This window comes from Brachyistius frenatus, unplaced genomic scaffold, assembly GCF_029030835.1.
Source record: "Brachyistius frenatus isolate BFR_SWC_R1_liver_20210118 unplaced genomic scaffold, ASM2903083v1 Contig_39, whole genome shotgun sequence".
NCBI classification, from domain to species: domain Eukaryota; kingdom Metazoa; phylum Chordata; class Actinopteri; family Embiotocidae; genus Brachyistius; species Brachyistius frenatus.
Window position 1 is genome coordinate 2,537,863 of NW_027210638.1, and position 27,490 is coordinate 2,565,352.

The 27,490-nt window shown below is 40.3% G+C and overlaps 1 protein-coding gene across 1 annotated transcript; it reads left to right on the top strand.

The window, feature by feature from the left end:
* Nucleotides 1–10,359: 10,359 nt before the first annotated feature.
* On the top strand, nucleotides 10,360–22,519 carry LOC138622869 (guanine nucleotide-binding protein G(i) subunit alpha-1). Its single transcript, XM_069701988.1, has 9 exons — nucleotides 10,360–10,787; nucleotides 14,107–14,149; nucleotides 16,123–16,264; nucleotides 17,179–17,336; nucleotides 17,466–17,594; nucleotides 18,549–18,678; nucleotides 18,762–18,915; nucleotides 21,075–21,267; nucleotides 21,357–22,519. The coding sequence occupies exons 1-8, from the start codon at nucleotides 10,670–10,672 to the stop codon at nucleotides 21,263–21,265; spliced, it is 1,065 nt and encodes a 354-aa protein (XP_069558089.1). The 5' UTR covers nucleotides 10,360–10,669; the 3' UTR covers nucleotides 21,266–21,267; nucleotides 21,357–22,519.
* Nucleotides 22,520–27,490: the final 4,971 nt, after the last annotated feature.

Consider the following 27,490-nt stretch of genomic DNA (forward strand, 5'->3'; position numbering starts at 1 on the left):
GTTTGATGTGTACTGATATAGGAAGCACGGGGAGGTTATGGTTAGTGTAAGGGTTAGAGGTAGCGTGTGCTCTTGCATTAATCATGTTGAGGGGACAACAATCTGTTCACACGGTTACATTAAAGGGACTCAACCTCTCATTTGGGGATTAAAAACAGGTCCTCACAATATAAGCAATTACATTTTTGGGTTGAGACTTAGTCTTTGGTTAAGGTCAGGTTTGGAGTCACAGTAAGGCATCCATCGGTAATGGTTAACAGTGAGTAAAGCTCTTGGGAATGAATTTAAGTCAGTGAGACGACTTCCGAATCAGTGGTCGAGGAGGACAGCTGTCCTTTTAAGTAAAAGTAGCAGAAGTAAAAATACTCAGAGTATTGCAGTACATAAATATGATCACAAAAATATACTTGAAAAGAGAGAAAAAGTACAAATTTCTTTCACTGTTGTTGTTGTTGAGGCATATCTATATTTTAATGTCAAGTAGATTTGATCTATAACACTGGGTACATCAAATTCTCTAAACTCATGACATGTTTTGTACCTAAAATTTAAAAGGGGAACTCCACAGATTTTATACAGCAAAGTATGTTCACAGGTTTTGGGGTTTACTACTGCATATTTGAAAACAATTTGAACTATTAACCCTTTTGTGGCTCCACACAAAGCTCCATGAAATTGACTCAAATTATGTCACACAAGTCTGTCTGGCAGGAAGTCGTTTGGAAGAAGTGAGCTGCCAGATTTTTGAGGCACGACCCTCAACTCCACTGTTGATCTTCCCAGTGGTCACTTACAGTACTGCAGTAAAATACGTTCTATCCATAGATCATGAAAACAGAGACATCTGAAAAGCTAAATTATGTTCTTTGTCTTGTTAACTTTTAATTCATGGAGGTTTTATATCTGTAAAATGGATCATGCTTCCCTTGGAAGAACATACATAGAACAAATTAGGTTTCTGCTATGGATTCGATGCTGTGCGAGGCAAGCAATTTTTTGTCAGGTGACATCTTTGAGTCTGGTGTCCAGTTCTCCTGAATATTTCCGCGACATTAACACACCAGCATTTCGGGCTGTTTCAGTCCTAAGGATTTGTCCTTGGTCGGGTCAGCTACCTGCAGAGACCTTGTATTCAAGGAGTGTATCATTGGCAAGTTCCCACCAAAGTACTTGGATAGTACCACAGGATACCACAGGACTCGGTCCTTGTTAGAAATTCAAAGGATCTCAGCCATCAGCAGTCCTCCATTGGGGTTCGTCCTCCTTACTTGCTGCCAAGTAATAAGAATGCATGGAATATAAAGACTGTCTGTTATAGGAGTGCAGTGTCAAAGTGCCCAAGTAGCCACCTTTTAATATGTGAAGTAGTTGTACAATATTTCCCTCTCAAATGTTGCCAACCAGATGAAACATAGATAATTGCCTGAAATAAATGAATACTTACATTTTCTTTGAGATTTTCACACAAAGTAAAGTGCCACTACCTCACATGATGAGTAAATGGAGTTTACTACATTACTTCTTACTTTATTTTCCACAGCTGCTCCTAAGTGACAAGAATGTGTGCTTTGAGATTATCCCTTCACTCGTCAGTCCACTAGACGATACTGTGTCAGTGTCACGTTTGTCTCGCTCTGACTCGAATAGTAAAGTGCCTGAGGTTAAGGGACCAAAAAGGTCACGGTAAAGCTTAGGGGGAAAAAAAAAAAAATCAAGTTTTGGGTTCAAATAAGTATTTTACGCAAGTAATGTTAAATACATCAAAACATTTACATAAATTAAACATACATAAAATTAAAGTAACTTGGAGCTTTGCTGGCTTGTTTTGCTTTCTCACAAACTCAAACACGTTCTCTAGAGTCCTGTGTTTGTTCTGTTATGGGCAGTTGGGTCTATTTAGCTGTATGTAGCTGGTTTTACTGACTTTACCTGACACTCTGTAAAGACTAGTTTTGAGAAGCAGGATGATGAGGTTAATAATAAACTCTGGGTAGTCTGCCAGTTTGCACCATATATTAATGAGCTGTCTAGTTGGCTGTTGTGAGTAAGTTTCCATGTGATGTAGAATTTGTTGGGAACAGAGCAGGAGATCGATGCCTGCTCACATGCCTGTCCTCACTTCTTCTCTCCAGTCACACTAATAAGACCTACATTACTGGACCTCCCTAATTGGTATTCAGGGCTACTGGAGAGAGTCACAGAGGCAAACAGTATTTATTTGACAGGCACAGAAACATAGTAATTAGATCCAGCAGATGCTGCCTGCAACAGCTGTACCGGTAATATGCTCCTAGGATATAGTATCACTCATCTGGCTGGGTGAACTTGGCTTTAAGAAGTCTCTATTATCTTTGATATCATGAGCGATACAACGGTCCGCTGCAGACTCAGTAGTTACTGGCAGACGCGAAGGTGAAACAGCGGGCTTGTTTGCAGAGACACGATAGCAGGTGTGGAAACACGTGTGTGGCTGCAGACGTTACACAGAGCATGCACTTTCATCAAAAGGAGGACTTAACGACTGCAGGGATCAAAGTGTTGCAGCTTTTGATTAATAGAGTTTTACCTCACAAATGTATTTTATTGTTTACTGTGTCTTTTCAGGACAAACATAAATCTGTGACATCATGTTGGATGTTTGAACAGATGGGATTTGATCTCAGTCAGCAACTGAAAAGCATATAGAAATACAATAAGCACATGGAATGAAATGAACTAAAAAGTTCAGAGTTCCAGGGATTCTTTATAAAAGCATCCTTTAACGGATGTAAAATTATCTTTCAAGACAGTATTTTGCAGCAAAGGCTCCTGGTGTTATTGCACTAGTTACTGGGTTTGTTGTCATTTCAGAGAAGTGTGTCCCAACTGTGACAATCTTTCTGGACTTAGGTTGATGTGAAATCTCCTGAGTGGGAAATTTCACATCAACCTGGGCTTTGGCCTCACGCAGCGATGTAACGGACAGAAGAGAAAACCACTGAATGTCCAAAGCAGAACGGAGGAAAAACACATGCCAGAGCAGCCATGGTGTGAAGGGCTACAAAATAAAATGGAGAAAAAAATGACGTAGAAAGGACATAATTAAATAAAAGTGACATAAACTGAGTCAGTGAAAGTTGATGATCAAAGATTACGATTTTTTTTTTTACAGTTTTCAGGAAGTCTAATGTTTGAAATTTCCCTCTGAACACAAGGTGTTGAAACTAATTAGGGGGATTCCTCAGGTTCAGGGAGACCAGGATCTGATGCTGCATGTGACTGACTGCAACCTTTCTGCTCAGGACGGAAGCAAAGATAAACATTTATCGAACCGCCTTAAGGGAACAATAAAACTCAGGTTTCCTTTACAATAAATCGAAGCTTCATCAGGAAGCTGAAGCAGCATACAGAGGGTAAAATTTCAGTCAATATATTGATGTATCACAATATATTCAGAGAATTTTTCCCTTGATTTGCCTGTTGTGTCATTTTCAATCATTTTAATGTCCCTATAATAGACAACTGTTTGATTTTGACTCACAAAGATTTCCTTATTTTAACATCTTTTAAATCAGGCTGGTTATGAAAATTCACATCTGGATGGGATTTATTTTCCAGCGTGCTGAGATCTATTTGACTGTGTTGATGCCTCAGCAATTCAGTATTTTCTAAAAAGGTGTTCTTATCTGCAGCAGTTTTTGGTAGAAATCCACAGAGAAAAGTTGCCTTACCTCGTCCGCAGGATGAGCTGTTTTATTTTTGTCCATGTTGCTGTCAGTTCTGTCGACACACTGGAGCAGACAGAGAAGAAAGTAGACCGACGTAGATGTCGCTCCTCCTCTGACAAGAACCAGTGTGTGTGTGTGTGTGTGTGTGTGTGTGTGTGTGTGTGTGTGTGTGTGTGTGTGTGTGTGTGTGTGTGTGTGTGTGTGTGTGTGTGTGTGTGTGTGTGTGTGTGTGTGTGTGTGTGTGTGTGTGTGTGTGTTAGAGACACTGACTGACAGACAGGGTAGGGAGGGTTTATGGGGGCTATTAGTGCCTGTTGTGTTGAATCCCCTAAGCAAGGGTCGCAGGTTTGAATAAACAAGAAACGGAGACAGAGAGATGTTTGTTTCAGGACCATGGAGAGCCCTGGTCTCTGCAGCACAAACACAACAAATCCTGCTGCATCACAGAGCTTTAGGCAATCAACTGGAGAGAAGTATGAATGGCCGTGGCATTAAATGAAATGGTAAAGCACTATTAAAAAGAGGACAAAAGAAAAAAGGGTCACACTGTTATTCTGTTGCTGCAGGACGTTAACCTTTAAGACTCTGTTGCTTTGACCTTTTAACCAAACCCATGACGCAGTCTGGCCCAGTTGGTGGATGACCTTACTTTGATGGAATTACCACTGAGGATAATGGTACCACTCCACAAAACTATATTGCAAATGAAACAAGGAGTGTGGCGTCCAACCGACCGAGTCGGGCACGTAGCAGACGTGATTTGTTCTCGGCAAATATGAGTTGATTTATTGTGCTTGTCCTGGTACAAGCAAAATTAATCAGAACTGGTCTGTTAGTTTGATATGAAGTAAACTGTACAGGGGCTTCTGCACATTTAGCATTCTGTGGAATCACGATGATTTCACATTATTTTGCAGTTTAGTTTTCTTATTTTGACGTGGTCACAGTTATTTCCTGGAAACCGCACCGGTGCTTCCATGGCAATGAGCTTCACGTCTACTGTTTTGCCATTTTTCATGAACACAAATCAATAGGAGGGTTTGTGGACAGTGTCTCCACTTGTGTGTTTGGCTTTGTGTGTCGTGGTTTTCTGTCTCCTCGAAGCCCCTTTATCCAATTTCCAAGATTGTCTGGCATGTCCAATTTCTTGGAGCAATTCTAATGATAAAACATTATCACAAGTGCTATTAGCATACCTAATTAATATAGTTTGAGTAAGGCTCTGGTAAGTTTACCGACCTTGTTTGAACTAAATGTATTGAGGGCGAGTTTTGCATCACCCAGTTGCCGCCGCTATTATAGACAACCAAATGAGAAAATAAAAACATTTTCACAGCGAATTTGAACTCAGCAGTTTATAATTGTGAATAATAAGGTCATATGTGGATTGTATAATGAAACATGTTCCTGTGATTCCAAGTGAAATGTCGAAACATGAGAAGAGAACTGTTGTCATGATGTTTCCTCTGGCCGTACAGTCGTGTCCAGTCCTTGCTGGCCACTGGCGATTGCTGTGCATTGTCGCATCATACAAATGTTTCCTCGTACAGGCTCTGAATTAGCATCGGCATAATGTGAAGGGGCTGGTTAAAGGTCTGTTTCATCAAAGGCTTCACATTTGGTTTTAGTGTGTCAGATGGAATATGTTTTTTTTTTCTTCCGAGCTACATGTAAAGTGACTTCATTCAACACAGACTGTCATACACACATTCATGAAAGTGTTCAGAGTTGAAAGGAGGACAGAAAGAAACCATAGTGGACAAACTGCTTCAGGGCATACAATGTATATTATTACATAATACTGTGAGTGATAAAAGCTATCACCCCTTGCACATATACAAACACTCCCCTTCCACCCCTCCACCTGACTCCTTTTCTTTACATACATTTATTAAATTTGTCTTTCATTCTCTCACTAGCCTCATTTCAAAACTTCTAAAATATAAATGTACTTATCTTAGTGTCTTCACCGTGAAAGAAACAGCCTCAGTCAAAAGTTGCTGCCCACCACTCGTACGAGGAATAAAAAAATAGCAAACACTGAAGCTTTCTCCTCTTCACTATATGAAGTAAAGCCCCAAGGCTGCAGGGGAAATTAGGTCACGTAGTTGGAGCCCCAGCATCTGTTTGAATGGAGAAGGGCCACACACAATACCAAGACTACTGACAAGCAGCCATGCATTTTCAAAAATTTACTGATGCATTCAGTTTTGAACAAAGACGCAGAATTTATAAGAAAAAAAAAAAAGTATAAAAGCAGGAGAGAGAAAACTCCCAATTTGTTATTTTTTTTTCTTTCTCGTGATCTCTGGATAATATTTTATACCGCATTATGTGCTAATAGCATAATATTGATGATCCATAGACATTAACTCTAAGGTTTCACTGAGCCTGGGGCAAATTGTGACATTATAATCTCTTCTGATGATTCATTAAAGACTGGCTATAATTCGTCACTGTCCAGATGGGATTCGGGCCACCTGGACTGGTCAAGTACTGGCACTAATACTACCTGTACATAAATTAGCTCCAGTTTGTATGTATTGTGCAAATCCTTTGTAAAACTCAAAAATAGATTAACCAAAACTTCCTTCTGTTCTGAAAGACTGTCGAGAATCATCACTTATAAAACATCTGAATTAAAAACAGTTTTTCAGTCTGTTAACATGCAGTCAGAATTCAGTATAGCATGAATACTGTCACTTAAAGGTCCCTCTTTGATTACCTGCTCTCATGTCTCCTGCTGACTGGCTGTTTCATGACTCTGCTGCCACCTGGTGGAGTGATGTCTGTTTCTCCAACAGCTCTTCATACAACCTCCTCTGCCTCACCACCCTGCAGAAGATTGTCATGTAGAGAGTGCTCTTCATTCACTGTTATTATCAACTGAGTGAGGTTTGTGAGTGTGAAAATAAAAGGTCAGCAGGTACTGAAAACTAATCTTAAACTCAGACAAGGAGGTGATCTAACCAGCATGCTGCCTTTTGCCAACCAAGGTTTTAATCACTGTGTTAAAAGCAGAAAGTAGTTGGTTTGTCTGTTATTTAGGCCAATTTCATGCCACAAACACATAATGATAATACTCGGCAAATTTGTGATCTGTGATTTATCCTCCAAATGTGGACAGTCAGATGTTCCACAGTAGCTCTGGAGTGATTAATTGATAATTGATCTTTACAGGAGTTTGATGATATAATGTTTAAAACTCACAGAATGGACTGATTAAAGATTTGACAATATAAAACAATAACGTTTTGCAGCTCTCTGTGCATCAGTAAAGATGCCTGTGTAACACACACACACACACACACACACACACACACACACACACACACACACACACACACACACACACACACACACACACACACACACACACACACACACACACACACACACACACACACACACACACACACACGAACACGATAGGTCCAACTTGGAGTCCCTGATCTCTATGGAGCAACGTGAACATCAGAGTGCTGACAAGCTGCTCTGTCGTCTCACCGTTCATCTCGCTCTCGTGAGGCTCCATCATTTGAGAGAGTCAAAACGTTTCCCGTTGCTTGGGGGTGCACTGACACGATGGTGCCATAGCAACAACAATACACATCCCTTCCCATTTAGAAAAAAAAAAAACCAAAAAAAACGACCACACCCTCCTCTGGATGCTACACTCTGGTGGTTATTAAAAAGGGTTTTGTGCAGTTGGCCCTGTGTGCTGCAAACGCAAAGGAAAATCTTTCCATATTCTCTGAGAGTCCCCTGGAAAAATGATGGACCTAGTTTGCATAATGTAGTGCCATCTGCAAAGGAAATTGTATGTAAAGTGAGGAGATGAATTCTCACCACATCTCAACCCATTCCCATCCTGCATGCATACACAAAACTATTGAGAATATGATGGTTAACTTAAGGTCAAACTAGTTCTAATCATCAGAAGAGAACATGAAGAGTTACTTTGTCGCTCTCCATATCGGCACCATGCAGGTCGATGCACAGGGATAATCATGAAATCCTTCAAATCATTTTTAAATTACGTTTTAATACTGTGTTTATTTCAGTTGTGCAGATTTCAGATGCTTTGGCTGCCAGTGCTCATTTGAATTCCTGGATGTGGTCATTGGCAAAGCTCAACCACAAGGTGTAACCCTCATTTGTCAGCTTATCCTTCCACCACCCAACAGCAGCACAGCAGGCCTTCGCCATCAGAGCAGCCACTCTGTGGAACCAGTGTCGCTCAAATAACTTAATTAATTATGAAATGCGTGCCTTAATTCAGGGCGTTTGTATTGCTGTTTTGGTTTCTGTGTTTTTCATGTGTAATGTTATCTGTAAAGTGTTTTTATTTGTAAAAACCCTTTTTAACCTCAGACTGTAGTGTCTCCTCATTTATCTGTTGCGAGGACTGTACAGTCTGTAACTAGTAGAAGGCACCTAGACGCTTCTATGCTTTTACTTGTCAGTTTTTACACGTTAATCCTGAAGAAATGGCTGTATTATGATGGAATGCACCTTTTTAAACTCACTTGCCACCTGAAGTGGGCGATATCGCCCTAAACCAATTTTCAGGCCACTTCTGCTCCAATATTCTGGACAATATGAAAAAATACTGAAAAATGTTTTCATTATTAATTTTAAGAACATGCAACTGCAAAAAAAAAAAAAGTTTTTTTTTTTTTATGCCAGCATAAACCTAAAAGTTTGTCTTCAAATATTCATTAAACCGAAACCAAAATGTCTTTAGTTTGTAAACAACAACAATAATTCAGTGAGACAACAGTGAACCAGCATGCACAAAAACAAGAAGTCGCCTAAGTGGCATGCTGCTGTGCTTTCACCACTGCCACTAGTTGTCTCTTGTGAAAAATATCTATGACAAATAACGTTTTTAAAGGTGATAATGAAATTTAAATGAATATGTGAATATTTCATAAATGTTTAAAAAAAAAAGGAGAAAATCTGAAGTTCACCTTTCTAAATATATACTCTGTTTGGATTCACAGGTAGCCGAACCTTTCTGCACTAAAAATGTTTCCGAGCTGTTTTTTTATTTTTAATTTTTACAAGCTGCTCATGCAAACATGTTACTGAGCATTGACAGGAGACCTGCAATGCAAATCAGAGCTGACCGCACAGACAAAGTATGTATTTCACTAGCCTCGCTCTCTCTCTCTCCCACTTATGTGTTGCTTAGACCGACAAAACAAACATGGGCCATCTGATTGCAACTGATTTGCATGAATTGTTGCCTGATTGTCTGCACACCTGAAATGTTTACAACATACCTGAAAGACACTAAAGCTGTTATTTTTAGAAGCGTGTCATGGAAAAAAACAGAACAGGTCCATCCACAATGAAAATGAATCCATTTCCAAAAATAAGAGATCAAATATTAGTTAGAGTAAAAATAACAACAGCCATGGATGGTAAAGAATTATGACAATAGGTCAAAATTTCATTTCAAAAATCAAAATTAGATTGTAAATCAACATGTTGGTCTAATTGCATCCAATTGCATCAGAACTATGAGACAGTAAAACAAAATTCTGAGATGTTAAGTCAAACTTTTAGCTCCCAACACAAGAATTAAGAGATGTGAAGACAATGTTTTAAAAATCTAAATTATGTAATACTAATCAGAATATTATATTTTGACATAATCGGTATTTTGACGTGACAAATTTGTAAACATTGTCGCTCATGCTACTAATTAAACTTTAACTTTGTAGGTATTGATTAGATTTTTTCTTATCAAATCAAAATTAAGTAACATTTATGAGGATTAATCAATCGATACTTTGACTAAAACATTTAAACTATTATCTTGTAAGTAAAACATGAAATACTAGGTCAAATGCAGAATAAAATGTATATACTAGAGCTAATCAATTAACTGATTAGTTGAGCGACAGATAATTAAATGCCAACTTTTTTGATAATACTTTTTTTTTTCATGAAAAAAAAGCTGAATTTCTCTGAATCAAGCTTCTGAAATGTGAATGTATTCTATTTCTTTCAGTCCTTGATAATAAACTGAACATCTTTTGGTTGCGGACATTTTAGGCTGCACCTCGGGCTGTGGGAAACACTGGTCCACATTTTCTGACATTTTAAAGACCAAACAAAGAATCAATTAATCGAGAAATTAATTGACAGATTATTAAATAAACATAATCCTCATTTACAACCCTATTATAAACAACAGTAGTGAATTATTCATATGTTTAATTTACTAAATCAAAATGTTGCAGATGCATAGTAAAAAAATAAATAAATAAATAAAAAAATTCAAAGCTTATAATTTGCACTGTGTCTCAAATGTTTGATTTTGTTGTTGTTGTTGTTTGTTGCCTGACGTAGCGTGTTTTTTTCCCCCACAGTGACCACTTCCTACAAGAAGCTTACATTTTTTTTTTTTTTTTTTTTTTTTTTTAAAGAAGCTCGTCCCTCTGCCACGCATGCGCAGTTCACAGGTATGCGGAGAAGGACAGGAAGCGAAGCATTTTTTTTTTTTTTATTATTATTGTTGTTGTTCAGTCGCAGATGCTCGCCGCTCGCTCGGGTTCTTGATCGGCTTCGCTCGGGGGTTCCTGCTCTTTTCCCGTGAATGACTCTTAAACAACCCGCTCGGCTCGTCGGCAGCAGAGAAAGCCACGCGTTGCGGTAAAACTAATATTCGCGACGTCTCGGTTGTGAAATCGGAAGCTCGAGCGGCGAGAGGCCAGGGGCGTGTTTGAATCCGAGAAGTGTCGGGAGAGACAGACTGCCTCCTCCTCTTCCTCACTCCTCCTCCTCCTCGCCACCTCCTCCTTCCTCCTCCTACTGGATGCTAAAGCTCAGGGTAGCCTTTTTTTTTTTGCATGTCGCTGCGCCCCGTAGTTAAAGTCGTGATTTAGTCTGCGTTTTATTTTTTATTTATTGGGCGGTGAGGAGAGAAGAAGAAGAAGAAGAAGAAGAAGATGGGATGTACTCTGAGCACGGACGACAAGGCGGCCCAGGAGCGGAGCAAGATGATAGACAGGAACCTGCGGGACGACGGAGAGAAGGCGTCCCGGGAGGTCAAGCTGCTGCTGCTCGGTGAGGAAGAGGGGGAGACGGGGGTCTATTTACCGAAGACCTCACCGGTCTGTTACAGCTTTCAAACAAACACGTGTTACTCCCAAGTAATCGATCCGGTCGCACATGAAACAACCCGAGAAGCGGAGACATTTTTTTTTTTTTTTTTTTTTTTTTGGTGATCTGAAAGGTGGTGTTGGTGGTGTTGGTGGTGCAGTTAGCTGAAAAGTTTGAAGCTACTGGTGCTTTTTTTTTTTTTTTTTTTTTTTCTCTCTCTCGCTTCCTCATCTGCGATTAAAGTCAGCTCGGTTAATAAACTGGCTTTAGTTATCAGCTCTGAGTCCTTTTTGTTTCTGCTCCTCCGGTCTCAGACGGGTTTTACCCGCCGCTAAGTCGGTAAGCTAATTTAACGGGGTAATTAGCCGCTTAGCTCAGTTAGCACCCTCGGCGCTAGCGTGGGTTAATTAGCCAGCAGAGCTTCACGTCGGATTTCCTTACTTTTAACATTTCTGCCCGTCTGACATATCTGTATATCTGTACACTGTTGTTGGTGTGTCAGATTGTATTTGCGATACGATTTAGATTAATTCGGCTTGCCGTCTTCGGGTTTTTCCAGTCGTTGTACACATTTAAATAAGCAGTAACTTTCACCTACTTCAGGCCGGACGATTATACACGCAGTCTGGACGAAATTAGTAAACACAGCGGGGTTTTTTTCCCCAATTCATGAACATTTAAAAATAGGAGTTATTGTATGTTGGGTTTATACCAAATATGCTGCTAAACGAGTCATAATCATCTCCAGACCTGCAAGGAAAGTTACACACAGTATGTATATATATATTTATATATATATATAATGGTTTTCCCTACCATTATAACACTTGAGTGCAACACGGGCGCTTTTCATAAAACACAATAGCTTCACTATAAACTTTGTTTCGCCGATGTTTGTTAATTATTTGTTTTTATGGCAGACAGGGTGTTTTTATATGGATATTATAAAAGATAATCGTCCAGAATTACAGGAAAATGCATCGTTTTCAGTCCACAACACCTTAGCCCTCCAAAAACCTCCTGAAAACCCTGGTGTCTTATTGTTTACTCTTTTACCAATGTAATTTGTTTTTGTCATGTGTTTTGACTCGTTTTGATTTTTCTACTCGATTTCGATATGAAGTTCGGTTAGCTTTATGGGGCGTGAGTGGAAAAAAACATTAGTCTGGTCATTTGAATGTGGTGGCCAAGCATGCAAATAAATTCAGAATATTTTATTACTTAAAAAAAAAAACAATACAGTCTTTTTAAGATTGTTGAAATGCAGCTTTCTACTCGTATAATAAGACTCTAAATATACACGACATTCAGATTTACTTCCTGTTAAAATGCATTACGTCATGTTTCCTTGGGATGCTTTTATCGTTTCAAGCACATCTGTCACACCTTCTCCGCTGCTTTTCCTGTAACTGCTTATCTAATGACCGCTGTTGGCTGTCTCGGCATGGAGAGACGGGGTAGAGGTTGCATAGCAACCTATGTAGCCTGGCTGACAGCAATATGCATCTGTGGCAACTACGCACACACACACACACACACACACACACACACACACACACACACACACACACACACACACACACACACACACACACACAACAGAAGCAGCTAATGCATGCTAAATGTTTGCCCGTCCGAGCCATGCAGTGCGTTTTGAAAATGCAACCGTCTTCTGCATCTTTCGGTTAATCTCTGCTCAGGCAGGTCTGCGCGTCTGTGCCACCACTTCGTGTCAGCGACTTTAGAGACGCTGTGCATCGTTCAGCTGCGGCGGGCACTTCATCTCTCTGCGTGTCATTTGAGAAAAGACCTGATTTGAATTTTCATGGTTGTGTCTTTTTTTTTCTTCCCCGTCACGATTCCCACAAGCACCTGCATGAGATGTGTGAGATTGGTTTGTGGATTTATCATCTGATGATGATGATGATGATTTTGCCAAGTATATTTAAACATAGATGTGTTTCACATCCGCATTTGTGATGCTGGATGTCCGTTACAGTGTGTGTTGAGTGTTTTGGAGGGAGACGGAGCGCCATGCAGCTTTACGTTATGTGCTCACTGCAGTTTGCCGCTCTGTCGGGCTTCCCGCAGGGGGATGTTTGCAGTAATGCAGTAATCAGCCAATAACATGATCTTGCAGCGACGGTATTGAGTGGGAGGACTGCTTCAAGTGTAGACCGTTTGCGTACCGCACAAATACACATGATGCAGACTGAATTTTCTTCTTGTGTAGCAGCGGTTTTATCAAACTGTGGCAGCAGAGGCGGCGCTGAAGAGATGCAGGTACACTGTTTACTGTGTGCTGCAGAGATGTCTGCATTTTATATGGGGGGCTATGTTTTCTCCGGTTTAGCCAGTGTAGCCCCATCATACACCTCAGCTCACTGGCAAACATTAAACATTTGAGCTTTTTGGTGATTGCGTTAATTGGCTGGCTCCTATTAAGCGCTTCAGTTTCGCCTTGTGTTTACAAATTCAATTGAAGTGATGTTTTCAGTAATCTTAGCTCTGTGGTGTCTGGCTGTTTATCATATGGGACTATGAATTGGGTAACAGTGCTGCTCACCGGGGAGCTGAAAGTCCCTGCAGAGGTAAGGTAATTAAAATGTTGTGTGCTCAGCTCGCCTGGATCTCAGAGGGAGCTGGAGAACACTATGCAAGTTAGTGTACCAAACTCAGTTTTTTATATAGATATATATCTATATATATATATATATATAATCTTTTATTTTGATACCGTTCAGCTATAATGGCATCACGCTGCCCTCATATAGCATTGCACTCTGGTCCCATTTGAGATGCAGCCGACAGCTCTGAGTCCATCCATCTTGATACAGCACGAGTTTCTAACCCAGGGAGTTTTAAGCTGTGTATAATCCCATTGACGGGAGGATCCAGTTGATTAATCCAATTGCACTGTGACCCGACTCAACCAGGCCTTAGATACTTACTATAATGTGGCTGCTGATACACCGCATGTTTAAGTTGGCTAGATTTTTTTTTTTTAAATGTCTATTTGGAAGAGATAATCTTGAAGTATTCTGAAACAAATTAAGCTTTATGTCTGAGAAAACCCTTCATTTAACAGAATGTGTAAAAACAACTGGAATAAAATTATGGATGTAGTGTGTTTATTTCACACTTGTGCACAATTAATGTAATAATTATGTGGGATGTTTTTTTTTGTACTGTGACGCTCACTTGTCTGGAATTTTAATTTGTAGTTTTTAATATCACTGCATCACCTGTCATAACATTTTCTGTCCTGTCTGTTCTGTTTCAGGTGCCGGGGAGTCTGGGAAAAGTACAATTGTTAAACAGATGAAGTAAGTCTGAATGATTGATAACGTTGAACAACATGTCAAGCACGGCTGAAAAACGTCCACGTTGTTTTAGGCTCTTTGACTTTCACCAGACGGCATGTAGAGCAAATGATACACTTTAGATGCACCAGATCACCTGACACAGCTGTGGCTGATTATTAATGTTTAACAGGGGAGACAAAGTTTAGTCACTGATCATCATCGTGATGATGATGATGATAATTCTTTTGTTCAATCATTCACTGTCTTCATGATGGACATTCAGCAGGTAAGCTCTATTGAGCAGTAAATTGAGATCTCAGATCTTTTTCTTTACGATTATCATTTCGTCTTGTCACTGGCACAAAGCGATGTATTGTTGAAATTTTTTGCAGAAAAGCGGCGTACATTTTATGAACTAATGGTAGAAAACATTGAAACCACTGACTGTTGAGATGAATAACTATTATCTCATAACAATGGCACCTGTCAAAGGGTGGTATATATCAGGCAGTTTGATGTGTTGGAAGCAGGAAAAATCTGCAGCCGTACGAATCTTAAGTGACTGACAAATTGTGAAGTCAAGACGACAAGAGTCGGAGCATCCTCAAAACTGCAGGTCTTGCAGGTTCCCAGTATGCAGTGGTAAGTACCTACCGAAAGTGGTCCAAAGAAGGACAACCGGTCATGAGCAACCAAGGCTCATTGACGCACATGGGGATCGAAGGGTGGCTCATGTGGCCCAATCCCACAGAGGAGCTATTGCAGCACAGTCTGCTGCAGACGGGTCAGAGTTCCCACGCTGACCCGGTCCATCACCGATAACACCCACCACAGGCATGCGAGCATCAGAACTGCATTGTGGAGGAACGTGGCTAGGTCTGACCAGGTGTGTGCGTCGTTTACCTGGGCAAAACATGGCAGCAGGATGCACGATGGGAAGAAGGCAGAGTGATGCTCTGGACCATTTGGATGTTACTTTGACACGTGCCACCTATTTCCACATAGTTGTATATTGCATCATGGAAATGGTATTTCTTGACGGCAACAGTCTCTTTCAACAGGGTAATGCTCCACGCCATGCTGAAGAAATTGCCCAGAAATGGTTTGAGGAACATGACAAAGAGTTCACGGTGTTGACTTGACATCCAAATTCCTCAGACGTCAATCCGATCAAAGATCTGTGGGATATGCTGGAACAACAAATCAGATTCATAGAAGCCAAACCTCACAATTTATAAGACTTAAATGATCTGCTGCTTATGTCTTGGTGCTTGATGCCACGGGAGACCTTCAGAGGTCTTGTGGAGTCGACACCTCGACGGTTCAAAGCTGTTTTGGCAGCATGAGGCGCCCCTACAAAATAGGAACAGATGGTTTTAATGCTGCGGCTGATCTGTTTATAGTGCACCATGTAGTCAATAGGGACTGTATGGGACACAATCCTATTTTCTTCTCTCATACGTCACTAAAAGCTTTGATATTGGAGCAATAAATAAGTACAGAACATTTTTATACAAATTGACTCAATTAAACAATCACATTTCAAAATAAATTGGTTCAAAAAAAAAAAATCCAAAGATTTTAAAGCAGTTATAATGTCTTCTTACAATGACATGTTTCACAGTTACAGGCAGCTGATGGACGTGAGGAAGTGGAAGATGCTGTAAAAAGTCACTCCGCGATGTACTCTGCACCACTCTGTGGCCGAAAACAGTTGTTGCAGATTTTGATATTACCCTCAATCTCTTGCATAAATAAAGTAAAAACCCATGTTAAAATAATTATCTAACAAATGATCAACATTTGAACAAATGATTAAATTATAATCTATGTCTATATTTAATCCACTTTGTACTCCAAAGCAAAATTGGGCCGACACCTCCCTTTGTTTGACTAAACTCGGTTACCACCAAACTTAAACAAATTAGTTTAAGAAACAAATCTGTGGTAAAAAAAAAAGAAGCTCCCGCTCATGTCCTGTCTTTGTGTGCCAGGATCATCCATGAAGCGGGCTACTCAGAGGAGGAGTGTAAGCAGTACAAGGCCGTGGTCTACAGCAACACCATCCAGTCCATTATCGCCATCATCAGAGCCATGGGACGCCTCAAGATTGACTTCGCTGATCCAGCCAGAGCAGTGAGTGAAACCTGCCGTTTTCACTCTTCTTCTTGTTTATAGCTCAGTGCCGTAAGGACAACAGCTGCTACCATTTTCTGCTCAACAGTTTTCTTCGTGTTCCCTCTTTCTGCAACCGGTCAGATAAAACTCGTCTGTATTTGATATCAGTCGATTTATTAAAGCTCACTGTAATGAGGAGCGTCCATGTGTCCTTTTAGTTGAAACAGTCTGTTTAAAAGTACTCTTTATGGACAAAAATGCTGACTGTCAATTTTTGGCCGAAACATTTCTGTTATTCTTGATTTTCTGACACTTTGTGCTCGTCGGTTTACCGTTTTAGCTCAAGTGTTGTGTATCATTATCAGATGCTGCAAATATGTGAGTGCAGGCATGAGTGTTTCATTTAAAACAAGAGTCCTGTTTTATTTGGAAATCTTTTTCTTTTTTTCTAGCATAACAAAAGAGTTAGTCATTGTGTCAGCGTGACTAGCCTGGCTTTGTCATCGTGACTACTTTTAAACCCAAAGCCTCTCTTTACTCATTTTGTGCTCCTGCAGATTGGTACGTTTTCCACTGACCCTCCGGCAGTGTGGTGCTTTTAAAATAGAATTTTTTTTTTTACAAAGTATCGTGGCTAAAATGACTGAAACACTTTATTTGTTCAAACATGGATGCTGGTATAATTTCATAAACAATGACATCCCTTCATACACTCCTTTGGGATTAATACAGTTACACAAAAGTCTAATTACATTTTTCAAATGAAACTACAAATGTGCAAAACAATACTCCATAAATCTTTTGTTTCTTTTGACAATACATGCCCCACAAACCTTCTTCACCTTCACATTCTTCCTGCTAATGAACTCGTGGCTGGAAAAGGCACACACTTGGAAAAAGTTGCCCGTTATTCAACTGGTTTGTCTCGTTAGGATGACGCCCGGCAGCTCTTTGTCCTGGCGGGTTCAGCAGAAGAGGGCTTCATGACCGGTGAACTGGCCGGGGTCATCCAGCGGCTGTGGAAGGACGGCGGAGTTCAAGCCTGCTTCAGCCGCTCCCGAGAGTACCAGCTCAACGACTCTGCAGCATAGTGAGTACTGGCACACATGCAGTAACTAGCACGGGACTGTACTTGGCAGAATAGCTGTCATTGTTCACCTAATTGTTTTTAATCTGTAGTCAATCGCTCTCTTTGTTGTTGATTTTTCTCTTCCTACAGTTACCTGAATGACCTGGACAGGATATCCCACGGCGCTTACGTTCCCACCCAACAGGATGTGTTGAGGACCAGAGTCAAAACTACTGGTATTGTGGAAACACACTTCACTTTCAAGGACCTGCACTTCAAGTGAGTATAAAAACTACCGGTGACTGAACCCTGGTTACACAAAGCCCGGTGGTGCTCTGTTCTCCTCCGTCACCCGACCTTCGCTGATCCAAATATGTCTGGTGGTGTTGTCGGTCGCGGCTGTTTGTGCCGGTTGAAAATTCTGATTTGATTCCTGGATGTCATTCCTGAGCTCTCTTTCCCAGCATTTCCTGTTTATCTAAACTGCACTATCTGAATAAACAAACAAAAAAAAGAAACAAGAAAAACAAAGAGAATAGTGTGACCAGAAATATGTAGGGCACTGGGACAGAAAATGACCTTCAGGCACGACAATTCATCGTTTTATGTCATGTACTGTATGATAGTTGAAGACGACCATTGCCCAGCATGTCAGAATTGTTTTTGACCTTCTCTCTCATCATTCTACAACTTGCACAATGCATCAGTGATTTTGACCAATTGGAGCTGAATGTATTCCTTCTGCACACCAGGTATAATAATATAAAGTATAGACAACCCACACTGCAACTTATCTACATCACTGTTGACATTCTTGTTACTGGTAGTAGCACGTGTGAAACACACCCAGTGACCAGCATGTAGTGTGTCGCGTGTCCAAGTCACAGCACAAATTTATGGCTCTATAATCACCTAGTTTGGCTCAGGGAGCATCATATTGGACAAAAATATAATGTAATTTGACCCCAGCACTCTCTTACATATGCTAATTAGCCACATTCATGAAAAATACTGACAAATAAAGGGGTGGCAAGCTTGATGGAGGTCGACCCAGCTCTCCCCGTTTCTTTAAATACACATTAATCGATAAGCTGACTTTTTCTTTTTCCTGAAAGGTTTTGACTACTCCCAGCACCTGCCGAAAAAGACGTCAGCAGGACGGCCACATGTTTGAGTGGAGGATGGTTGGTTCGTGTGTTGCAGTTATTTACCAGAGTGTTTTTCTGATCCCAGAATGTTTGATGTAGGTGGCCAGAGATCAGAGAGGAAGAAGTGGATCCATTGTTTTGAGGGAGTCACCGCCATCATCTTCTGCGTGGCTCTGAGTGACTACGACCTCGTGCTGGCTGAGGACGAGGAGATGGTAAGACCCGGCTGACCTCCACATGCTCTACCCGCTGCCGCCTCTCGGGGCGGTTAACATTGTGCGTCTCTCCTCTCACTCAGAATCGAATGCACGAGAGCATGAAGCTGTTCGACTCCATCTGCAACAACAAGTGGTTCACAGACACCTCCATCATCCTCTTCCTCAACAAGAAAGACCTGTTCGAGGAGAAGATCAAAAAGAGCCCTCTTACGATCTGCTACCCAGAATACGCAGGTGAGAGAGAGTCACGTACGCAAACACCTGTATGCAGAGCAGGTGTTCTGTACATGCAAATACTGTACTTTGTATGCCGCCGGTGCAAATAAGCCATTAAGGTCCGGCCAAGTACGTTGGGAGTTCTTGGGGGGGGGGGGCAGCAGTGACCCAATTTATAAGGCTGTCTACACGTCCTTTGATCTTAAGGGGGACCTATTTTTCAGTATTTTCTGTCATATACTGTGTAAGTATATAATGACACAATGATGGATGTTTATGTGAAACATGGCCTAAGTTTCAAATAATGAGGTAAACGTATGTAGAAGTATTCCTTTGAGAAAAAAAAGCTGATGCTTCAGTCTGCTGTGAACACATGGTGCGCAATGAGTTAACGTCGACTCGTCACGCATCATCACGCTCAGTCTGTCGCTAATAATCATATCACAACATGCTCATTAAGTGAACATATTCCAAACCAACAGATCACAGTCTTCTTGGTAAATGTTTGGACTACAGATATGCATTTCAAGCAAATAAATGATCTCCTATTTGCTGGGAACTATTCGACTGATATTTGACTATTTGGATTTAATGGCTTGTTTCAGACAGAAAATACGATGAATGGCTGCCAGTATAACATCAACAAGGATTTTAATTTTGAACTGGGGAATCATGGAAAGTTACTTTAGTGGAGTCCCAGAAGAAAAATAAAAAACCTGAAAATGAATGTAATAGGACCTCCTTTAAAGATGTCTTCATTCATCCAGTTTAAGTCGCGGTCTTAAAAGGTTTTAGAAATGTTCAAGCAAGATGATAAAAGTCATTTTGTAGAGGCGCCCAGAATAACATCATTTTCTACAAATGAATTCACGCTGTCACAATAAATTGAATAATCCTTTTAGCACTTAAAAATTGTACACACAAAATGTTTTTTTAGAAATGTTTACATTTAGACTTCAGAACATACTTGCTCACATTTAGTGCTCCAGTTTAAGAGATTCAATCCTCCTTTTGTGGCCTCTTGAAGGTGTGTAGGTCTCTGTGGCTGACACGCATATTGCTTCAGCCTCCTCTCTGCTCTGCTCTTGAACTGTGTGGGCTGTTTAAACAATATGTCCTTGTCAGGTTCACCAATAACTCGTAGATGTATCCGTGTCGTGATGGTCCAAACACACACGAAGTTTCGCAATGTTTTGTTAATCCATTTCGAAATAAATATTCTGCAGCCAGGTTAGACGAAAACAAGTCGGAACATGTTGCCCCAATAATATATTATATATTCAACATTTTAACAATGTATTTGTTAAACTAGAACAGAATTTAAAGGTACATTAACATCAGGCTGAAATCAGCTGCTCTCCTGAGGTTGAAAGTTTGAAGCCAGATCAGCTCGGACGTCGGGCATGTCCATTAATTCAGCTGGTTAGACGGAGGACTTTGAGGTCTTGCAGTGCAAGTGTTACTCATGGCAGCAGGGTGAGGAACTCGGCCACTAGAGGTCAGCAGAGACTGTATTTACAGGGTGTGTTAAGTCTCTCTTCAGTCCAACCATTTTAAAGTCAAGTTGACTAGTCGTGAGCGGTAAAAATCCAGTCCAAGAAAACAGCTGTATAGTTTCTTCTGTGGTTGTGAAGGTATCCTCCCCAGAGAGACGATATACAGTTTTGAAAATAGAAGTGCGCTTGAAATAGAAGTGTCGTGTTTAGGAGAAGTGGGCATGTAGCAGGTGGGGTGAGTCAGCATATCTAAGACACCTGCTGCTTTGATTTTTGACCCTACTTTTTAATCGGTTTCTTGTGAGTCCCCCAAACTTTATGAAACCACGGTACTAAATCACTCTTTTCAACAAAATGTGGTGTTTTGTGATACTTGATGTATATTCAAAACATTTATTATCATAAAACGACTTATTAACGTACAGATAATTGGTGTCTTATCAGACATTTCAGCCTATAAGTCATCTACATTTTAAGTATTTAGTTTGACAGTAAAACGTTTTTATTTGGTCAGTTTTACGATGAAAAGATAGAACAACAAATCTGTCTTGAAGAAATTGTATTTTCTTGATTCCTGTTGTTCTGGGTTTTGTACCCTCATGGTTGAAATGCACTTATTGCAAGTCGCTTTGGATAAAATGAAATGTAATGTAATGTAATGTCTCCTTTGCCCTTTTTTAGGTTCTAACACCTACGAGGAGGCAGCCGCTTACATTCAGTGCCAGTTTGAGGACCTGAACAAGAGAAAGGACACCAAGGAGATCTACACCCACTTCACCTGTGCCACCGACACCAAGAACGTGCAGTTTGTGTTCGATGCCGTCACTGACGTCATCATCAAGAACAACCTGAAGGACTGCGGCCTTTTCTAAAGGTAACGTTTACTGCTTCAGCGACGAGCTGGGCGCCATGTTTCGTTTCTCTCCTCTAATCGTTTTGTCTCTTCTTCTTGTTTGTGTTCAGGCAGCCTGCTGGCCGGCTTACTGGGTGACTTTATTCAAGTGGAGGAAACTTCATGGAGAATGTCGCTTTTAACCTCTTATTAACTTATGTTCATCTCTAAAAGTTTTAAAGACGGTGTGTAGAGAAAACATTTTGTGTAAAATATTTGTACAACTGTCTATGGCCAGGGATTTTTCACGGTTTTTAAAATGTGCTTGTTTTACCTTCTTATCATTATTTTTAATTTTTATATAAAAAGGGGGGGGCCTTTGCTTTTCTTCTTCTTTTTTTTTTGTCCATGAGAGAACACGTTTTGTCTTATGCTTGTAGTTGCTCGTGCCTTGCATGCCTTAGTTGCAGTGTTTTCCTTTTTGTTGACTTAGGTTTATGTAGATGCGACCATCAACTCTGCCCAAGTCCCCTGAGTCCATACTATCTTATTTTTCTGGCTGTTTTCATTGTTGCATCATTTTTGCCTCTTTGTACAAACCAAGAAAGACCAAGTCACTCTGTAGACCAACTCACTCTGACGCTGACATACTGTGAGAGCTGTGAGGAAACTCTCTCCGATAGGTGGTTTGCATGCGTGCGATGAGCGAGTGCTTTGTTTTGATTGAGGCCAAATGCCTGTGCGTGTGCGCGTGCCTGTGCGCGTGCCTGTGCGCGTGCGTGTGTGTGTGTGTGTGTGTGTGTGTGTGTGTGCGCGTGGATGGATTGGTGTGTACACAATATAAAACAAAAGGGACTTTATTCCTCTACTTGTCATCCTCTTTCAAAGTTTTTATTTTTCTAAGCGACCAAAAAAGAAGCTCCTCTCAAATTAACTGGCGCACGTTGTCGGTGCGCTACTGCAAACATTCCTGATTGAATCATGAAGGAAAGAGAAGCTTTGAAAAGAGGATGCCAATGGTGGCCTTGTAGCAGACAGTAGGACCTACGTAATAGATCTGTGTTCAGTGCATCAACAGACAGACAGACAGACAGACAGACAGACCGACAGCTGGCTGGGTACAAGTGCACTGTTATTGATTAGGATCTGTGATGGTTTCAAGTTACATATTCCCTCCCCGCCCCACAGACCCCAACTCTCCGTTTCCATTGGATGGGGACGTTAGTGGACTAATCTCCATGATTTTGCTAATAAAAGAGCTGCTGTGGTGAAACCACGGCAACTTACGCAACAAGCAAGTTCTTCTCGTCTTTTGTGATTGTCGTTTTGTTTTGTTTTTCTAAAAGGAAAAAATGTTGAACTCTAAATGGCCCCTTGAGAAATACTTGTGTTGCAGAAGTAGAGCTGAAACAGTTGATTTTGACAGAAGATTCATCTGCAGCCATTTTATGGGCTTTTTTCAAGACACAATATGAAACATTCTTTGCCTCTGGCTTCCTCAACGTGAGTATTTGTGTTTTTCTGTGGTTTATATCGTAAATCACATATATTTAGGTTTTGGGCTGTTGGTCAGAAAAGGAAGCAGTCTGAAGATTTCAGCATGGACTTTATACATTTTTACATGGATTTAATTTGTTTTACTATTTTATAGACTAAAACACAATGTATATATTCAGGTGCAGCCATACAACAAAGATCTTTCCTCCTAAATCACATGTGCAACTTGTATGATTGATCATTTCATTGATAATCTATTTCTATACACAGCATCTTTCACACTAACTGCAGAGGTCTTTAAATGGTTATTTTTCTCTCGTAAACATTCAAATTTCTCGTGTGATAAAGTTTTAAACTCAAGGCTCACTTAAGAGCAATTACTCTCACTTAAGAAGGCAGTGAGATGCGGCCAAAAAAATTCAGCAGTGCTTAAGTCAGAAAGTTATGCTCGGGTTAAGACGTTAAAACACATTTAAAAATAATAGAACAAAAAATACATGTATCATTTGCATATTACTTTTATTATTAGAAATAGTAAATAGTTCCCTCTAGTGGACACAATCAGTAACTACATGTAGTGACCAAGACTGATGGCTGTTTGATGTTCATAAAAGAGACAGTGGAGGGAAATCTAATCACCAGTTTTAATATAATTAGCATAGATTGTTTCTGACTAAGATGCATGGCCTTTCATATAAAATCTTCACTGGAAAGGCCCCAAGATTAGGACTAATTAATGTTGAACTAGACTGAGAAAGTGATTCACATTTTCTTTCCTGCATTCATGAGCTGATCAAAATAATTAATTTAGAGATGATGATGGGATTATCAGAACAACTGTCATATTCCAGCCTTTTAAAAAAAAAATTATTTTTATGTATTTAATAGACATCAAGAAGATGGCAACTAACATCCTACAAATGGGTCATACGCGGTGCCAAGGCTGACTCCTGTCTTGCAGACTTAGCTAAGCCTTCACTGCTCAAGCACAATGATTAGGCATTAGCTGAGAGGACACTATTTTTGGGAGGCATTGTGTGATTTAAAAGCTAATTGCAGAGTCATTTAGCTAATCCCTAAAGCCCTCACAGCGAGATCAAACAGTGTGAATATGAAGCCATTTTGAAATGAAGGTACGAGGTGGAGGAAATGGTGAAAAAGATGGTGATTAAACAGAACTTCACTGCAGCCGAGTCAAAACGGAAGGAATCCAAACCAGAACACCTCGTCTGAAGACACTCTTTGATAACTGTGAGGGTAATGACCAGCTCATATTTGATCTGCAGTTTAACAGGTTGCAGCTCTTGCAGCATAAAAGGAGACGTCTGAAAGGACTAGGACACGTGATAAGTGTGTGTTTTTATTGAATGTTAATAATGTGTGCATGTGTACGAGGGTCGTAGCCCGAATGAGGCTGGATTTTGCTGATATTGATGTTTTGGACTATAAATTTGGTGCAGGCAACAAACACATTTTCATTAAAGGAATAGTTAAATATTTTAAGAATTACACTTCCTTGTTTGATAAGAATACACGCATGTTTGCATGTTGAATGAGTAGTTACAGCTATGGTGGCCACCTTAGCCTATCCTTAGCTGTAACCAAAATCCTCCTTATCAGCATCTAACCGCTCCACCAGTCTATTCTACCAGTCCAAGAAACAGTTGTGCACATAACCCAAGTAAAGCATGTTTATGCTTTGTTTTTTGTGTGGATTACACAATCAAAGACATGCAGATTAATTAGTGACAAAGAGGTGTTGGTAGGCAGATTTTGTTACCTCAAGACAGTCAGACCAGCTGCTGTGCAGATTCATGAAGCAGCTGGTAATCACATCATATTAGCATTCAGAGCGTCTCCTTTAAATTTCAGCAAAGAAAGGGAATAAACAAGTCAAATTATTTATCTTTGTTTTCAGCCACTTCGGGGCAGCACAGTGATCTGTAATCTAAACATCTACATATGCAGCAGTTATGGAGCTGTATGTGTAAAGCATGACATAATTCATTTTGTGTCATGTTTTTGTTCTGCTGATGAGTGTAGGTCCAAAACACATTCTCCTTTCAGCTCTGTTTTTGGTTTCCACTCACTTCTGAGGGAAATATCTGTCTCCTTAGCTGCTAAATGCTCCACGATGTCCACAAGCTGGTCTCTCACTGTGTCTGTCTGCTGTTTGGTGCTGAGCAGGTGGTGCACAGTGGCTTGTTAGAGCTTTTTCATTGAGAACAGCTGCTGCTGTGGCCGAAAATGACACAATGAGAGCGGTGTGAGCGGTGAAGTTGCAGCCAGACATCTGAGCGATGAGCTGCAACTCTGTGAGGCTGAGGGAAGCTGCAGATTCAAGTAAGTATTCTCTGTAGGTTCATCAATATGAGCACATTGTTATCATGAAAATATAAATTGTAGTGGCTTTAAGATGAAAATATTGATTAGTTCAGGTTTGAATGTGTTTTTGGAGCTCATAAGATGACACTGATATCACAACAGATCTGCTGATATCAGCTGATTTTGAGTTTCCACCGGTGAGGGAGTGTTTGGGGCTTGGTTTGGAGTACAGGTGTACCCTGCCATCACAAGTTTCACTTCATAATTAAATCTCATTGTGAGCTTGGAGGAAAAGCCAACGTGATTTACTTGCCAATTCCCTAAAGCCATTCAGTCTAATTAACTTATTCTGTGTGTGTGTGTGAATCGGATTTCTAACTGCTGCTCCAGTCCTGCACACCCTCTGTTTTTTTCACAGATGCCACTGTTTTTTTGTTTACAATTTTAAACTTTTAAATATCTTCCCAACGTTGTTATTGTCTCAGTAGACATTAGATAGTTGCCCAGTCTGTTTTCCGTTTTTCAGCTCTCGCACATCTGTGGATAATTTTTTTTTTTTTTTTTTTTTAAAGATTAAGCTGAGAGGGGTGTGTGAAGGTGACCTCACTCGCCCCTGTCTCTGCTGAGCAGTAAAAACAACTTAGTGTGCGTCTTCTTCTCTAACAGCAAGTGCACAAAGCAGAGAGTCAATGAGGGAGGCAGTGAGCTAAATCCATATATAAGGTCTATTGAAATTCCCCCTCTGAGTGCGCAGATTGCCTCGTGTTATTGTATTTTTGCCTTCTGTTGTTGGCAATCTGCTTTAGAAGGCTCATTATACGTTCTGTCATAATGATGATATAAAGTAATATCCTTATCTTTCTGTTGCCTCCCCCACCCAGTGTAAATATATCTATCTATATAGATATATATTTATATATATATATATATATATAGCCTCTGTGGATGCTTTTGGTCCATAGATCCACAGCTAATACAAGTATTTAACTGTTTATTAATATCCTGGCAGAAGACTTGATGACATTGCTGCAGCTGATCAAAATAAGGCACACGTTCTCACCAAGTCATCCTCAAAATGACACTCAGGCCAAAGGAGTTAATTACAAGGCTGTTAAGTGCTCCTCCTACTCCTTCTTACACTGAAGCTGTGTCCATGTTTGCTCGTAGCCACCGAGAGCTGCGGCTGCTGTACTTTACTGTCAAGAGAAAATCTTAAAGTGGCGACGAGTTGCTTTAAGCGACTCCAAATTTAGACGATCCAACTCAAAGCTTCGACAGCTGATGGCTCTTCTCTTTCTTCTATCACACTTGTATCCCCAAAGGAAGGTCCAAAATAGTGAAATACTCTGATCCAGATATAGCTAGATGAGCACCAAACAAATATTTAGTGCATGATTTATCACAGCCACACATAAAATACTTAAAAAAAATTAAAAAAAAGCCACAGTGTGCCAGATTTCTTTTCTCTTTGAAGGCATTATTTGCTGATTTCATAAATTAGTGAGTCACTTTAAATGAGTTAGAGTGAACACATTCTGAGTCTGCCTTATTTCCTTAACCCTGAACTGCAGCATGTTTCAGTCCACATAGGCCTCTTGACGCTGCAGTTCTGACATCTACCAGCAGAGGAACAAATAAAACCAAACAAGGATTCATTTCCCCTCTGGGTGTATAATCTCCTAATCCGGCCAGTTTTCTGGATTATGCCCATCCTTTTTCCCCAGTGTGGTGGTTCATCTTCAAAACGAATCTTGTCTACATCATCATCTGCTCAGAATTACTGTCAAAAGCATTTGCTGTAACCCGAACATGCAGTGTGACCTAAATGCCAAGACACTGAAGTAAATAAAGTGACAGTCAAAGTGGATCCACGGCTCTTCATGGATTATTTACTGGTTTCAGATAGTCAGGGGGCAGAGTACAGTAATGTTGTTTTGTAGGCAGGATACTCACATTACAAAAGCCCACGCATGTCCTTAAAAACATTCTCATACACACACACACACACACACACACACACACAAACAAACAAACAAACAAACAAACAAGCTCACATTCAGAGGAGGAAGAGTGGCAGTAAGAGGGACCGTCAGCCTCAGTAAGAGCAGCTCTTGATTTATGCATTAAATTTTAAATTAAACTTTACTTCACCCACTTCGGAAAGCCGCGCAGCCATGAAAAAATAATGGCAACAAAAGGATTTGTCATTTTATCTTGGACTTGGATTTATGTCATCGTGGCAATTATGTAACTGTTACCAAAGTAAATAGGGGGAAGGGTAAAACTTTTTTTTTTTTTTAAAAGCAGCTGAATGTGACTTTACATTACAACACAGTAAAAAAAGGACTGTCCAAATGTTAAAACAGTAAAATTATAAAGATGGATTTTGACCAATTGTATATGACAGTCACTCAAAAGAGGTCTTATGGCTGAACCGTGCTGG